Source organism: Nymphaea colorata, chromosome 6 (genome assembly GCF_008831285.2).
Source record: "Nymphaea colorata isolate Beijing-Zhang1983 chromosome 6, ASM883128v2, whole genome shotgun sequence".
Lineage (NCBI taxonomy): Eukaryota > Viridiplantae > Streptophyta > Magnoliopsida > Nymphaeales > Nymphaeaceae > Nymphaea > Nymphaea colorata.
In genome coordinates, this window is record NC_045143.1 from 20138230 (window position 1) to 20154945 (window position 16716).

The 16716-nt window shown below is 39.5% G+C and overlaps 2 protein-coding genes across 3 annotated transcripts in view; both read left to right on the plus strand.

The window, feature by feature from the left end:
* Nucleotides 1-5416: 5416 nt before the first annotated feature.
* LOC116256016 (ras-related protein RABA4d) lies at nucleotides 5417-10853 on the plus strand. The gene is made up of 2 exons (XM_031632135.2): nucleotides 5417-6038; nucleotides 10203-10853. Exons 1-2 carry the CDS (start codon nucleotides 5812-5814, stop codon nucleotides 10651-10653), a joined length of 678 nt encoding a protein of 225 aa, XP_031487995.1. The 5' UTR covers nucleotides 5417-5811; the 3' UTR covers nucleotides 10654-10853.
* A 3077-nt stretch (nucleotides 10854-13930) lies between these two features.
* Nucleotides 13931-16716, plus strand: part of LOC116255467 (uncharacterized) — a 95966-nt gene continuing 93180 nt past the window's right edge. Inside the window, exons 1-4 of one of the 2 annotated variants that reach the window (XM_031631296.2) lie at nucleotides 13931-14266; nucleotides 14619-14694; nucleotides 15171-15251; nucleotides 15354-15434. In XM_031631296.2, coding sequence (XP_031487156.1) covers nucleotides 14168-14266; nucleotides 14619-14694; nucleotides 15171-15251; nucleotides 15354-15434 — 337 coding nt within the window. In that variant the 5' untranslated portion in view covers nucleotides 13931-14167. The remainder of the gene's footprint in view (nucleotides 14267-14618; nucleotides 14695-15170; nucleotides 15252-15353; nucleotides 15435-16716) is intronic. The other variant, XM_050078405.1, reaches the window with a different exon arrangement.

Genomic DNA, 16716 nt, shown 5'->3' on the forward strand with positions numbered 1-16716 from the left:
CCCTTCCTTCTTCGTTGTCTCCGGTGGTCTCATGTGGCAGCGCAGAGGGAGGAGAGTGACGGTCGGGTGGTGGTGGCTGGAACGGCGACGGCGACGGCGACGGAGGTGGCAGCGGCGACGGCGGCGGCGGCTGCTGGGTAAACCCTCTCTCTCTCGTGCGATTTTTCTTGCTCTGCCACTCATGCCCTTTTGTCTGTTTTGCTCTCTGCCGCACGTCCCCTCTTCTTCTCTCTCGCCATTTTCTTTCCCCTCTTTCCGCTGGTTCTCTACCGCTCGACCCTCTTCTCACTCACCCGCACTCCCCCGCCTGCTCTTTCTCTCTCTTCTCACCCCACGGCTGTTTTCCCCCTTGACCGAACCCTTCCTCTCTCTGTCTCTCCTCTCTGTCAGCGTCCCTTTTCTTTGTTTATTTCAGTTTTTTTTCCCCAACTACTACCGTGGGTCTTTCCTAGCAACAGAGTTTGTGTTAAACTTTTTGGGCGTTTGGGGTTGGTTTGCAGTTTAGGGGACGTTTTTCCCCTCTTACCTGCTAGTAGGGTGTGTAGTGAGCAGCGACAGCAAGCAATCTCGAGCATTGGCACTTGATCGGACGTGTGAAGTGGTTGCTAGAAGGGTTGTAGCAGTTTGGACGCTTGTTTGGGGTGAGCAATACCTAATCAAGCTCAAAATGATGAGTATTTATCTTTTAGAGCATGTATAATTATGGTTCGAGCATGCTAGAGCTTAGAATTGATGATTTTGGGACGCATGTTAGTAATTTTGTTTTTGGGGGAAACTTAGGATTTGCGTTGGAAAGTGATGATTCATGTACTTATTGATCGTTTTAGCATGATGGATTAAGTTTCGAAGCTTTAAGGAAACATGGTAGAGATTGTGAGGTTGTGGGGAAGTTTTGGAACCGTCTTAGGGAGTGTAGCGCAGACTTCGGTGAACGGGTGTATCATGAAGTTAATTAGGGATATATGCGTTTTGGGATGTGACTTGAGGTTGATGTCTTACTTAAAGAACGTTATTGAGGAAGGATTTAGTGACAGTTTGATTGATGGTTGAAGGCCTTGATAATTCAAGGCAACGTCAAGACGTAAAGGAGGAGGCCTTGTGGAGAGCCCGTCGGTCGACACTACCTGTCGATGCCCTTTTGAGGCGCTGTCACGTGCCTCAAGGATTTTATTTTTGTATCTGTTCATTTCTGTTTGATTGGTGTAGGAATCTAGTAGAAACCTTATTCTTGTTTATGTTTGCAGGTGCACCGGGCTCATCCCGTCGACCTTGAGTTCGAAGCTTGAGGCATTTTGAAGAATTTGGTGAGCGCGCCACAGGTATGGCAACTTTCCAGGCAAATTCCTGCCTGGGGCAATTGTGTGATTGGGTGCTCCTAGGATCAAGGGATCCTAGGATTGTGATGTTAATTGATTGACGGTTTTGTGATTGAGTATGTGTATGTTGCTTACATGATATGAATGGGTTAGAAAGATTATTAGTCATTCGATTTAAAAATGTTACGCATTGGCATGTGCATGCTAGAATTGATATCTGTTTAGGACAGATGAGGTGGGGTATCGAGTCGAGTGTCTTCTCGACCCCAATTGTGCATTAGAAAGCATCATAGAATGATAACTGCATAGGACAGCTACGAGCCAACCGCAGATCGAGACTACTCTCTGTGGATTGGCTATGTTTTTCAAAGAGGTGATTGACATGACTGATGTGATGATTGATATAAATGTGTATGTTGTTGCATATGCATTGCCATGGGCAATGATGCAAATGGATGTTTGGAGGGTAGTTGTACCCGTATGGTATGACGGCTAGCAATGACTGTTACTGTATGTATAGACCTCATGTGGAGGTAATCGGAGGTGTGGGTGCACTCGGGAAGTGTACTAACCTCGTGTGTTAGCCAGTCTTCTTGTGAATGTGTAACTGTAATGATAAGAATGAATAACTAAGAGATGAGAGGCCAGTGGGATGTGGCTATGTGTTTGGGAGACGTCCCCCTTGATTGCCACTGGTCTCGCCTGTCAGAGCGCAGGCGGTGCAAGGCCCCAGGGTTCTGTTGTGTGTTGTGCTTGGAGCGTTGGGCTCCTGCCTTCCCAACCTGGGTGTCCTAGGGAAGGCTGAGTATCTCACCTTGGACGTCACACATCCAGGGATGAGTGCTCTACCGCTGCAGCGGGTGAAATGGATCCATACTGTTATGGGCCACCACGGGGGTTGTCTCTCGGCTGTAGGCCGCCCGCGGTGTGCACGTGCCTGTGTTGCACCCACAGGAACTGTTAATGCACTAAAGTTAATGAAAATGCAAAGTGTTTGACAGAATGCATGTGACTGACGTATATGTGATTGATATGAATGCAAGTGTTATGTTTAAGCATGCTTCGCATGTGACTGATGTTGTGTTAGTGTGGCCATCAAGTGGCTTTTACGTGTCGCACTCAGACGCGACATGACGATAGATGGGTTGATATTTGTCCCTTTATTTGAGCCTTACTTGAGAGGGTTTGGCATTTTTCTGGCTTGTTGCCATACTGCGAAGGCTAAGCCTTCAGTTGTTTCCTTTTTTCAGGTTTTGGTGTACCCGGGGCAGCAGGCTGAGCAGATGGCTACACTCACATCCTACTGGGGAGGTTTTGGGTTTTGTTTTGTTCTTGTAGTGCCGGCGCGTCGGGTTTTTGGTTTTACTGATGCCTTGTTTTGATGAGGCATCGATGTTGTGATTTTGGGGCATTTTTGTCAAATGTACAATTGAATTGAAATGCTATATAATGGAAAGTTTGCCCCATTGTTTTGAATTGCTTGGCTCATTCCTTTTTAAACTATTGTATAGTCACACCTCGATGTTGGATGTTAGAAAAAAAAAAATGTTTGAGTGTCAAAAAGGTCGGGGTGTGACAATTGGAGTTGGCCCAACAACCATCTCCCTCTTCCTCTCTTCTTTTCCTTGTACTATAAATAAGGAACTATTGTCCCTTGTTTTGTTAAGGCTTTTAGGCCTGTTATTGAGGTTCAATACAAGTTGGTATATCTTTTGAGGTTCAATACAAGCTATTTTTACCTCTAGTTTGAGGGTTCTTCTTGTATGACTCCTTGGAGCGGTTGGTATCTTCAAGAGTGTAACTCTTGAAGTGTTTCTAGCATCAAGTTTGGGTCTGGTTTACATGTTATCAAAACCATGGTTTGGCTCTTCGTTTGCTGTTTTTCAAGATATTGAAAAAACAATTTTTGCTACCTATTGATAGTTGTGAAGCACACTAACTGTTTGATGAAATTACTTGCTGCGGTTTTACACAATAGGAGTTATCTTCTTGCTGATTTTTGGTGGCTCTTTTCGTGGATATTTCACTGACTTTGGTGGCTGTTTTGGCGTCGTCCTTGCTGCTGTTGTAGCACTATCACAAGCTTGTATCTTACTATCTTTGTGGCTGATTTCATAGACTATTTTGGAGCCACCCAAAGTTTCCTTGTTGCTGTTTTTGTGATTGTTTTTCATTGAGTGCTACCTCAACAACTCAACTACATCTATACAAGGTACACATCATGGATGAGAAATCTACTTCTATTCCTCTCCCTAAACTTACCTCATTTAAGTATGTTCAATGAGCAAGAACTATGAAACATTTCATTAGAAGTAAAGGCTTATGAGGACTTGTTGGTGGACCTAAAATCCATAGATGAAAAAACCCATAAACTAGATGAAATCGAAAAAGATAACGTTGTGAATAAATATGAGAAAAAATGGGAGAATGGAAGATAGGACACCACAAAATCATTACATGATTTTTGGTTGTGTTGATACCACAACTATGAGTCAAATAGCAAAACATAATTTTGCTCATTAAGCTTGAGAATACATCAAGAAATGAAGATTGCAGTCTTCAACAAATAAATAAATCTATTAAGGAGTATGTTGGGGAAATAAAACAATTATGGTATGAACTAGCCTTATTTGAATCTGAATGGTTTGATCCAAGAGGCATAGTTCTAAGAAAAAAAGAAATTCAAAGGGAGAAATTTTATAAATTTATTTTTGGTCTTAGACCGAAATATGCTTCATAGACATAAAAGTGTCATCCATAAATAAAACCTTCGATTCTAAAAGTGAGGAGATGGACATGAAGGAAGAAATGTGGAGGTTTTGCAAAGAAGTTTTCATGGGGATCAAATGGTCTAGTGAGGTTGCCTTGCAAGTCAGCATTTGGATGAGATCTGGCTTCTTTTGTGAGGATTGAGTTGTAGGTCAGGATGCTGCGCCGGCCGTCATGATCACAAACTTCAAGCAGACGGGGCAGATTTGTGTAGCTCCATAATCCTATTATGATCATGGTTCCCCCGCAATGAAGCTGCTATTAGCTCAGAGAGGTGACATCCTTGAGGGGGAAATGGTAGCTCTAGAGTGTACCCTTAGATCCCATAAAGAGTATGGCCAATGGTGACTCATGTGGGAAAGTTGAGACAGCATATTCATGAGAGTAAAAGATGGGAGAATGGTGGGGCAGTCCTTCTTGGCACTGAGAGCATCCTAAATGTGGTTTTTGCACATCCCTAGGTCGACCTTGGGCTGTTAATGCTGGCAAACTTACAGAATTATGATTATCTACTTTGTGCAGAGTAATATAGAGATATTGACACAAACTTTTGTTACTTTTGGTTTGGTTATTCTTTGTTCCTGATGAGCTGAGTGAGGCTGAGTCAGCTATTGGGCTTTTGATTTTGTGAAGGTTAGTCTGTTCTGTTTTTGTATTTGGGCAACCTTTCCCCTGCTGTATAGTTCATTTTGTCTAATAATGGAAGGGGGCCTAACCCCCCACCAAGCGGTTATTGCGACCAAATAAAAGGTTATAGAACGTAATTTTTGCTACTGATCAAAATATTGGATTTTTTTTACGAACATGATTTACCTCTGGAACCAGCCTTCTAATTATTTAAAATTGCATTAAAAATCACTTTACTTTAGCGATTTACTAAATTTGCAGGATAACAGTTTACTTGACATTCAAAATCATGCAGTCTTGAAACGTATGCCAACAATTTCAAGGAACTCTGAGTCTTTGTTTTTGTTGCCACATAATGAAAATGTCCGTCAAACATTTAGAAGAGTACAAAAAAACAATAAATCATACTATCCTAATAGTTGCATTTGTATCAACATAATAATAATTGTGTAAACTGCCATGCTTTTCTAACTTAGCTAAATGTATATCCGGAACGAAAGTAAAATCGCATTTATTGCATGTGTTTATAACTTATAATGCTTACTTGTAAACGTGTAAATAAATGTTTACAAAACAAGAATGGTTAACGTCCTGTAAATTGGTCTACAGGTCTACTCGTGCACTAATGTCTATGCAGATCATTTAAGCGTGAAGAGCAAGAGAGAGAGAGAGTTGTGCGAGTGTTCGTCCGCAGGAGCCGTTGGTCTTCGTGCTGTCGTGGCACCACATCGTGCTTCCAAAACATTTCCCTTGACTCGTCTGCCACCCGGCCATTTCCCTCCCCTTCCCCTCCGCCTCTCCCCTTCTCATTTTCCGGTTCCTTCCTCTTTCTGGAAAAAAAGGAATTCTTTGAGAAAACAAGGAGAAGGAAAATTGACCGGCGGCAGCCCCTATGAGGGAGAGATCGGACGATCATCTTCCTCGATCTGAATAATTCCGGGCGAGATAGATACGTAGGTCAGATAGAAGGAAGAGAACAAGACGAGGAATTTTTGTGGTGCTTGTTGCAGGCGGAAAAGAATTCAATAGATTTTTTTTTTTTTTTTTTGTCCTTTTTTCTTTTTACGTTTTGGTTCATCGGTTTTCTCCGGGCGGGGAGATGTCGAACCTGTACGGGGAGTTCAACCAGAAGATCGACTACGTGTTCAAGGTTGTGCTAATAGGGGACTCGGCGGTGGGGAAGTCGCAGCTGCTCGCGAGGTTCGCGCGTAACGAGTTCAGCCTCGACTCCAAGGCCACGATCGGGGTCGAGTTCCAGACGCGGACCCTCACGATCGACCACAAGACCGTCAAGGCCCAGATCTGGGACACCGCCGGCCAGGAGAGGTCTCTCTCTCTCTCTCTCTCTCTCGCTCTCTCTCTCTCTCTCTCTCTCCTAGAATCCGAATTCCGTCTTCTTTCTACGAGTAGTTCTATTATTTTCTCGTTGGAGAGCGTGAATTAGGATCTTAGTTATGCTTTTTCTTTAACAACGTGTGGATCGTTCATTTATATTTCTGGATCGTTTATTTATATTTCTGAACCACTTCCCAATCCTATATACAGCGTTGAAGTGAGCAGGAAAAGAAAGGCAGAGACACGAATAGTTTTAACATCTGACGTTACGCAATTTTGAGGTTCATAGAGTATTGTGATTCATCCAATAAGAACGAGCAACGAACGGGAAATGACTTTCTCGGTTTCACAGCATGGTATTGGTGTTATAGTTAGCAATTCGCATGATCCTTGGATTTCATTTCATGAAGTCGGGGAAGCTATTACGATGCATATTCATTCCAAAAGGAGAGAAAGGAAACTGAGAATGCGTGACAGTAGGTCCAAGCGAAGTGTTTGACCCAGTTTGGATGGCTGATTTGACAAGGCAACAGCAAACGATGATCATAAGTGTGGCACTGCACCCTTGAGCTGAGCAAAACATGTGAACCATCTTAGCTACATGTCAAAAGGTTCCGATAAAATTGCTTGCATAGAATAATTGCAACTACATTTCCTGTTTTACGAGCATAATTCGGAGATCTACAGCTATAAGTTACGGTTATCTCTCTGTCATGTGGTAGAGTAAAGCACCTGTGGTCCGGTATTAATACGGTTGGACAATGGTAGAAATGAGACTGGCTCTGGAGAGGATCAAAGAAGCATTGGTTGCGGTCAGTGTGCCAATCTTTACATTGAAAATAACCAAGTCCAATTTCTCCAGAACATGAAAAGAAGTCCATGAAGTTTCACTGTTACAGATGCTCTGATATTTTAAAAATATCACAGTAATGTCGGGAAAACAGAAAACCGTGGAAGACAGGACAAGACAAGATATTGCAATATTTTGAAATATTGCCACAAAATATTCGTGTGATATTTTTTGTGATAAACAGAAATACTTTTTCCCTTCTTTGAAAAGCACTTTTATGTACTTTAAACCCCTGTTTTCCATTTTTTTGCTTTTCTTTTAACATTTTAAAAACTATTTTGAATTTTGTCAAAGTTTTGTAAGAGACTTAGTAAAAAAGCTCATAGCATTGTCATTTCCTTTTCCTATTACTGGTTTTATGAATTTATTTTTTTAAATTCGGATATTTGCATTGATTTTCTTGAGAAAAGAAACTTTCTGATTAATACTCGACAACACCTTGCCTATATGAACCTGAGAATGATATTTTGTGATAATGTCTCAAACCACTTTTCTGTTGACCGTATTATTTTTCTAAAGAATGAATGCATTTACTGCTTGTTTGCTATTCCTTTCTGTTAATTTATTTCATTATTTTTGTACATACACACCACATACAGATATATAATGTGGGGAAAATATTTTGTAGACTTGATTGTAAGACACTTCAGTTACTGGAATATCTAATAGTGGTTCTGTTTTTTCAGGAAATTAACCTTAGGATGTGATATCCATGTATGTAAACCTAATTGAAAACAAACCATGTTTTTCTGATGTCTAAATCTTATTTTATAAGAACTCAAAAATCAATTGTTTGAGTTTGGCTTATAAGATCCTTTCTATGTAAACATAACTTTCCATTTCATTTCATTGCTTTGAAATGTGGAGATCATACCTCTGCATTTAGTTCCGTAGGAAAAAAATACTCATGGTTTAAATATTTTAGCTAGATCATACTGCACTGAAGTGTATAATAGATTTAACATTCATTTATTGAAGACTGTATGCAAACAGAAATACTTAAGTCAGGAAACTGACGAACTATATGAATTGGAATTATAGGACTACCAATTCATATATATATATATATATATATATATATATATATATGGTTTGGATTTCAGGTAATCTGAACATGGAACATAAGATTTGGCTGAACTCGATACGGCCAAAAAAATCAAGATTCCAAGTCCTTGTGAGGTTGAATTATACCAATTCATATATATATATATGTGGTTTGGATTTCGGGTAATCTGAACATGGAACATAAGATTTGGCTGAACTCGATACGGCCAAAAAAATCAAGATTCCAAGTCCTTGTGAGGTTGAATTCTTTGATGGGGTGAATTGATTTGACTATACATTTTCAATAATTTACAATTGACACCTAGGCAGTAAATTGAGTTAAAAGATTAAAATATTGCCACCTAGCCTCCCAGTAAAAATGATCAGAAGGTAGTAAACCTTAGCTCTTTACTAAGGTTAAATGTGATCCACTATAAATCACAATTTCTCGGGGCAAACTACAGCATAAAGAAGATAAACAATCTGAAGGAGCACATATGACAGGTGACCTGAAACTATCTGTGACTGCCAACAAACTTTGTTCAGTTTGTTGGAAACGTTGTTATTGGAGATGAGAAGAGATGCGGTTCTTTCATAATTCATATTTTATTTTTTTGCATGTTAGGCATTGAGCATGGACTTCTTGAAAGCTGAAGTAGCCATAGATTTGGCAAATTCCCATGCTTGTCAAGGCCTTTTTTCTCTTCTAATTCTACCTTTGCTGCATTACCTTCTCAAACAAAAAGACAGTGCCTTTTGGTTGCACAGTTAGGGTGCATTTGGTGATCTCAGATACCATTTTGTGGAACCCACTGTTTAAACAAACATTCGATTTCCACAGTAAGAGAAAACTTGGATTTCAGATCCATGTTTCCTGGGGTTGGACCTCAGATCACAGAGGATTTCAGATAACAATTTCAGGCGACTTGTAATTGATGTCTTCTTTCTCTTATTTTGCAAATAAAGTTGCTATGACTGTATTCGTCAGTACTGACTGGAAATTCTGATAAATTTCCAAGCAAAATTGTGTTGTGCCTTATGTTCTCTACGTTCCTTCTTGCTTTCTTGTGCTTTTACCATGGCAGAGCTTCTGATTGATTTTCGACTTTCTGGAAGCGAATAGAGTACATATATTATATATATGTACATTTAGGTACATTACTCCACTACACATCAATATATTATAACAATACGTAATACGTATATTATATACGTATACGGAATATATAGTACATTGTATAACATTAATATGCACTATAATACATATTATATGTATATTATGTTATAATATATAAGTTATATAGCCAGAGCTAAAGTAATACTGAGTCCTTTCCATGCTTGAGAACCATCTTGCACTTTTTCAGTCTTGAAAGATTTCTACACCTTTCTACTGCGCCTGTGAAGCAAATTCATGACAATGAGTGTGTGCCCTTAGCAAAATTAAATTGACTAGGAGACAAAAAATCTTAATTTTCTTGAAGGACTTGCTTAGCATATCTTATACTATTTCCTTGGTAAAGATAAAATTTAGAAAAGATAAGGTCCTGTTTGATATATGAAAAGGCATTATTCTATCTGATGCTGGAGCATTTGCTTATTGAACAACTTTTTGAAGCCTATGAAGTGGACGTTGGTTATATTGTTTGTGGTACTTGTCTATTCACTTGCTTTCCTATTTGCCTCCTGTATTTTGTTTAATTTCTTCATTGCAGGAATTGCATCTAGATTTTCATTAAACTGATGGAAAGTAAATGCTGAAGATTTTTAGTTTATGTATTTGATTTTTTGCTTGCCGCCTGTCTTTGCTATGTTTTATGAGGAGCATCTTGACTTTCATTTGTTCATTGGAAACCGTGATTGGTGTTCTCATCAATATCATGTCGGCATGTCGGCTAACTGGTAGAACTTAATCCAGTATCCAGCCTGAAACGCTTATGGCTAGTGCCAGACTGCCAGTCAGTTAGCTGAGATCAAGCTTGAGATGATTAATCTCAGGCATCCTATAGATGTTCATTAGCTCAATTTTGTGGCTAGTTGTGCTTGGAGGTCCGGCAAAATGGACTGATGAATCTCAAACTCAATCAGTTTTCTTAAAAAAAAAAAAGAACGATAAAAAGTTCCCTGATTCAAAGAATGGTGATGGAGAAAAAGAATTAGCATACCATCAGGAAGATGTAGATGTATCAGATTCATCATGTGGATTGTGGACTTTTATGCTTGGGGCAGCAAAGATTCATTTATTGCTGCTATGGATTGTGCAGGTACAGAGCTGTTACAAGTGCTTATTACAGAGGTGCAGTCGGAGCCATGCTAGTTTATGACATGACCAAGCGCCAATCTTTCGACCATGTAGCTAGGTGGCTCGAAGAGCTTCGCGGCCATGCTGACAAAAACATTGTCATCATGCTGATTGGAAACAAGTGCGACCTGGGAAGCCTTCGTGCAGTCCCCACTGAGGATGCCAAAGAGTTTGCACAGAGGGAGAACCTCTTCTTCATGGAGACTTCAGCCTTGGAAGCAACCAATGTCGAAACGGCCTTCCTGAATGTGTTGACAGAGATCTACAGGATTATAAGCAAGAAAGCTCTTGTAGCTAATGAAGATGGTGAAGGTACTGGTAACGCTGCTTTGCTCAAAGGAACCAAAATTATTGTTCCTGGTCAGGAAACGGCATCTGATGTGAAGAAGCAAGCGTGTTGTATGTCCACTTAGAGTTTCTGGAAGAATTCTCAGAGATGGTGGGATCATTTTTGTATTTTTGTTCTTTTGATTTTTTGCCGCTTCTCCCTGACAGCATTACAGCATGGCTGGTTTACCAGCTTTGCTGCTGTTCATAAAACTAATTACTTTTGGTATATTTTCTCACTCAATAGAGGGGGAACATAGACAGGTCGGAAGGTTTTTGTTTTTTATTTATTAGTATGTTAAAGAATTAGCTCTAATAGAATTCAAAATCTGGAACGACATACTGGCAGGCAAATGTAATGTGTCTCATTGCTGTTCACATTCAAAAGCGGGTTTGCTCATCCTTTTTGTTCATTTGCTGTTCGCGTGTGCATGTGTCGACCCTCAAACATCAGGAGATGGTAACAAAGGGATGAAAGAAATAATAGGTTTTTTCCGTCTCAAATGAGAGAGGAGAGAGAGAGAGTGTGTGTGTGCGCGTATGTGGAATAATATGTTAGGCCATGTCAGATAATGAAGTTGGTGGGAGAAGCAAAGCATACGAAGCAAACCGCATGCAAAGATAAGGGAGTTTTATGTATGACGTGTTGGGCTATGAGTTGGCTGAAAAATCCTTGAGGGGTATAGTGTTACACTTTTAGCTGGTTGACAGGCACTGGGTAATATTTCTTGTCGTCGGTATCCCCGTGAGCACTATGCCTTTATGTTATTGGAGCGAGAGAACGGTATCATAGGAACTGGACAACCTTGGACCCTAATATATGGTGAAATAGCCAAACATTGTATGTCTGAGGATGCTCATGAAGCATGACATTGTATTCAATTATAGAGTGGAATAGAAGTCAGTCACGCCTAATATCTATTGACTTAAGCACGCATTTAAAAGTTCTTAATAGTAAAATGCCGTAAGGCTTGCTGATTTTGCTTTTGCTTTACATCTTTAGCTTAAAAGCCAGGTGCATTCACAGAAATCTTGGTTTAAAAAGAAGGTTTGCTTGCAAAAGAATATCTGCAATATAATTTTTTTCTTCACTCAAGAAAGAAAAATCCCTCCATTAGTCGGATGTTGAGGTGTGAGTTCCCAATGAAGAGTAATTTCTGTTTGTTGAAGTCAATCTTACATTCCATCAAACAAAACCTTGGAGGTACTTTACAACTCGCTGATCCGACTCTTAAGTCACCCGAATAAGCTAGGATTATATCTATTGGCTCACGAGTCAGGACTTACGCGAGTTGGCTGGGATCGTTAATCAATTACAGCTTTTTAGTCATGTATTGCTGAAAATGGAAGAATAACCGAATCCATATCATATTATGAGATGCTAAAAATCTACTCTTAAAATGTACGAAATTGAATATGAGATATTTATGTAAAACTAAATCTTTATCCGAATTTAATTATGGTCTAATATTTATTTAAAGCCAAACCCAAAACCAATTGAATGTCGTTTCTTGTAATCCAAATTTTTAATTAAATATTTTTTTTCTATTTCCGACTTTTGTAAAGCAGTTTGACTGGATATCCGACCGATCCATTGACATCCTTCAAAGCAAAGGATCCTCTTAAGTTGTGGAAAGCATGACAACCTTTGCTCCCAATGGCAGAGGCATGGGTGGGCCGTTCGGGGTAATTTCCTATACCAGGTCACACAAATTACCTTAATGCCTCATTGTTTTTTACTTATTTATATATAGGTGCCTCTTAAAATTCACAAATTAAAATATTAATGTCCCTCAATGAAAAATTTTAGAATTCTGCATTGTTAGCCCTCTTCAATTAAACGCGTTATGAAGACAAAAGGCAACCTTATATGAACCCACCGTGCTGGCTGCAGGGCTCGGCCGAGGCAACTGCATATGAACCGGGTGACCATGCAGACTGCGGGGTTCACCCGTTTTGGACTGCACTTGCCTCGGCAATAGGGCCGAGCCCAGTGACCGGCATGGTGGGTTCGGATCATAACCTCACAAAGTGCCTCCGGTGCTCTCTATCGTTTCTGCCATTTGTCACTTGCCAGAGATATGAATTGTTAATTGATGATTACAAACACAAGATGTATCCGCATAACCATGTTGTATCCACGAGTGATCCAAAAAAAATAAAATTGGTGTCAAAGTTGAAGTATTTAAAAAATTTAAAAAACAAAACACGTTTGGCTTTATTGAATATATATATATATATATTCAACTGCTGCTCACATGCGGTCTTGGTAAACGTACCTCGCAAAATGAAAGCATCCCGCCAAACATACCTCTGGCAGTACAAGGCATTGTGCTTTGTGATATGGAACTAACATGAATGGGCAATTTTAAGCTTTAAAGTATTGAGGAGTGCTGTCAGCATATGATCAATCCAATACTTTTGGTGAGCGGAGGAGACCCAATGCTCCGTTGAAAGTCAGCTTCCGGATTATTTGGGACTCATGGACTTGACTCAAAAATTTGTTAGATTTATCATACACTTTAAATGTTTCATGATTTTTTTTTTTTAAGACAGATTTATATGATTGATGCTAAACAACTCCATATAGTATAGAATTTGCTTTTGGTGCTTTGATGTATTGTTCTTATCATGCTTAAACTTGAGTGTTGATGACTCCTCTTTTATAGCACATAGAATTAATACCTCAGCTATTCGAAACAGAAATTAGCTGCTTACTAATTTTACTATGCCCATTGTGCGAACTTCCTTGAAGACAACCTAAGTTCTACTTACTCGTGCCGTATTAAAAAGGCAAATCTCTCCATTGTCCATTCGCCCAAATGGAATCGTTGGAAAACAAAGCTAGATGGATTACACTTTCCATCTCTAACTATGTTTGATGTTTTGGTCATTTGAACAATAAGTTTTCTACTGAAACATACGTTAAATGCTATTTTGGAGGTAAATGGCATCTAAGAGTGCCAGCCAAACACATTATAAACATTGTTTAATGCCATAATTAAGACATTTTGATGGGTTTGTAGCGAAGCCCAAGTTTCAAAATGGTCTCAGTTGCAATCATAAAAAATTGTTTAAATGGCTAATTATCTTAGTGACATTTTTTCGATTAACAATTAAAGATGAAATGGTTTTACTTTTCAGTGATTTTTTTGGAAAAAAAGCCGAATTTTCGAATTGTAACAAGAGCAGCTAACTTATACCAAGAATAACAATATATATATATATATATATATATATATATATATATATATATTGCGTTTTCTAAGAGCAGGCAAGGTCATTAGGGAGAGATTATTAAAAAGAGGCGCCGCCTTAATTCACAAGTCACACGGCCTATTGAACGGTCCAAAGTCGGAAGCGCGACGCTCTCATCCGTGCGGGCGTTTCGTTCGTCTTGGCATCATACGGGGCGCCACGTCATACGTCACCTGCCGGCACGTTCGACTGAATATTTATCTGCACGCTCCCGTCTGTTTCGGGATCGTTCGATTAAGTCCTGGCGTTTTCTCACGCCCTTCACTCTCTGTAGCAAAACTAGAGGGACGGAATCTCTGCCTCGGTTTAGGAAGGTCCAGGACAGAGTTTCGTAGCAAGGAAATGACGACTCAGACCGTCGGATTCGTAGGCGTCGATGATCTCTGCTTAGATATGGCTTCTTCTCTCGTTCGTTTGGGATTCAGAGTACAAGGTTTTGACGTAGGGCGCCATCTTTAACTCTCTGTGGTGTTGATCCTTGGTTCTAGGCAATTTTCTTCAGTTTCTTTGTCAGCGAAATCCATAATTTGCTTTGCTCTTTCTCTAGGTGTCGTTATTGTGACATGCATGCGTGATATTTCGAGTACTTTTTTGTTTGTTGTTTTCTTGTTTACGGTAACTGCAGTTCCTGGGTCCTTTTTTTTTTCTTGTGTGGAGAAATGTTCATCGCAAATGAAACACATCAATATAATCTGCTGTAAAATCATCTAATGATGTTTTCATCAAGTTTTATTACCTTCTATATGATTTTCCCCATATTTCACTGGTTTTTGTCACCTTCCTTTTTTTATAGATATCCAACTCTGTCATGGATGATTTTGTGAAGTTGGGTGGTTCCGGCTGCTCCATTCCAGTGGAAGTGGGAAGAGGTTAGTGTTACCTTTATTCTATCTGCTTTTAAGAGAAAAAACATCTGTTGGAGATTTTGTTAGCCGTATAAGATGTTATCTTCTTAACCTTTTCTGAGGAAATTCATTTATAACTTGTAATTCTCAAGTTGCATGAATACTTGACTACCAAGTTCTATTTATCATCCGCTGGAGTCATATGTCAAGCATAAGCCTGATGTTGATGGGGAAGCAATTGTAGACCTAGCCACTGCTTGCTAAAGGAACTTCCCTCTAACTCAGCCTATACATGCGAACATGAAATGGTTAATTGTGTGGAGCATAAACCACTAGGAAAATCATAGTTGTATCATCAGAATCATCATCTTCTAAGTTCTATACCTTTTCTGTGGAAGCTTAACTGTTAATGTTGGCAGCAGAATCAAGTCTGGCAAGTGGTCAGCTTCTAGTGTTCATGTTCATTGTTTGTTAAGAGCTCTTTCTTTTTCCGTCTGCAGGTTCTGCAGCCATCATTCTAACAGTATCAGGTTATAAACACGCATATGATCTACTGTTTGGTGCTGGAGGAATCACTGAAGGTTAATATTACAATTTTAGGAATATGAAACATTTCTTTTCTTTATTATGATGTGTGAGCACATAAATCCTGCTTTGTGAAGCATGAATTATTGTTCTTCCAGGGTTGCCCAATGATGCTGTTATCATCCTTCGTTCAGACATAGCACCAGAAAATATTGAGAAGTTACAAAAGCATCTAAAAGGCAAGTTGATTCTCTGATATAGTTATCTCTTTGGTGAATTCCATAAATTAGCTTAACCTAGGATAGCCATTTCAGCAACAGGATGTTTTCTTTGTTTATTTTGTCTCCTGTATGTAAAGATTACTGTTTTGTCTTATTTGACATCTGCGCATGACCTCTTCCAGCTCCTTTTGCATGCTTAATTGCTTTATTGAGCTTAAACTTGCTGCATATGTAACTAAATGTTTTAAAACCCCACAACTGAGGAGTTGGCCCATGACCCATCCATCTTCAACTTGTGTCTTGGCAAGTCAACTCGATGACAATTGATAAATTTCAAGAGAACTAATCTTTAATTAACCTCGAAAGAAACCCTAACTCCTCTTTATATAGACTAGAGGAGAGGGAAAAGTTACAAGAAAGTCATTAAAAGAAACATTATTACACAAGTGCCCTCTCAAGCCTAATACTGAATATAAACACGTCTTAACACTCCCCCTCAAGTTGGAGCGTATATGTCAAACAAGCTCAACTTGGAACAACAACTTTGGAATGGTCCTCTTGCAAGAGCTTTAGTAAAAATATCAGCTGTTTGCCCTGTAGTTGAAATATGGGAGGTACTTACAAACCCCTTTTGAATCATGTCTCTGGTATAGTGACAATCTACTTCAACATGCTTGGTTCTCTCATGGAAAGCAGGATTATTAGCAATAAACAGAGCAGCTTTGTTATCACCTAACAATTGCATAGGAAGAGGCACTTCCACAGTAAGATCCAACATCAGAGATCTAACCCACATAACTTCAGCAGTAGCCTGAGCCATAGCTCTATACTCAGATTCTGCACTTGATCTGGCAACCACTGTCTGCTTCTTACTCTTCCATGTGACCAAGTTGGATCCAATAAACACACAAAATCCAGTAGTGGATTTTCTGTCAAGGTGACATCCCGCATAATCAGCATCAACATACACAGATATAGTGAGAGATGTACCATTTTGAAAGAAGAGTCCCGTTCCTGGTGAATTTTTTAGATACCTGAGAATCATGATAGCAGCATCCCAATGGACTTTCTTGGGCTTATCCATAAATTGACTCACTCTGCTGACAGCATAGGCAATATCAGGTCGAGTAACAGTGATATATAGGAGCTTCCCAACAATCCCTCTATATTGTCTAGCATCAACATCTTCAGTATCATCATCATACAAGCGAGTATTGATGTCCATGGGTGTAGAGGCAGGTCGACATCCTAGCATACCTGTCTCTTGCAAAACATCAGTAACGTATTTCCTTTGACACAT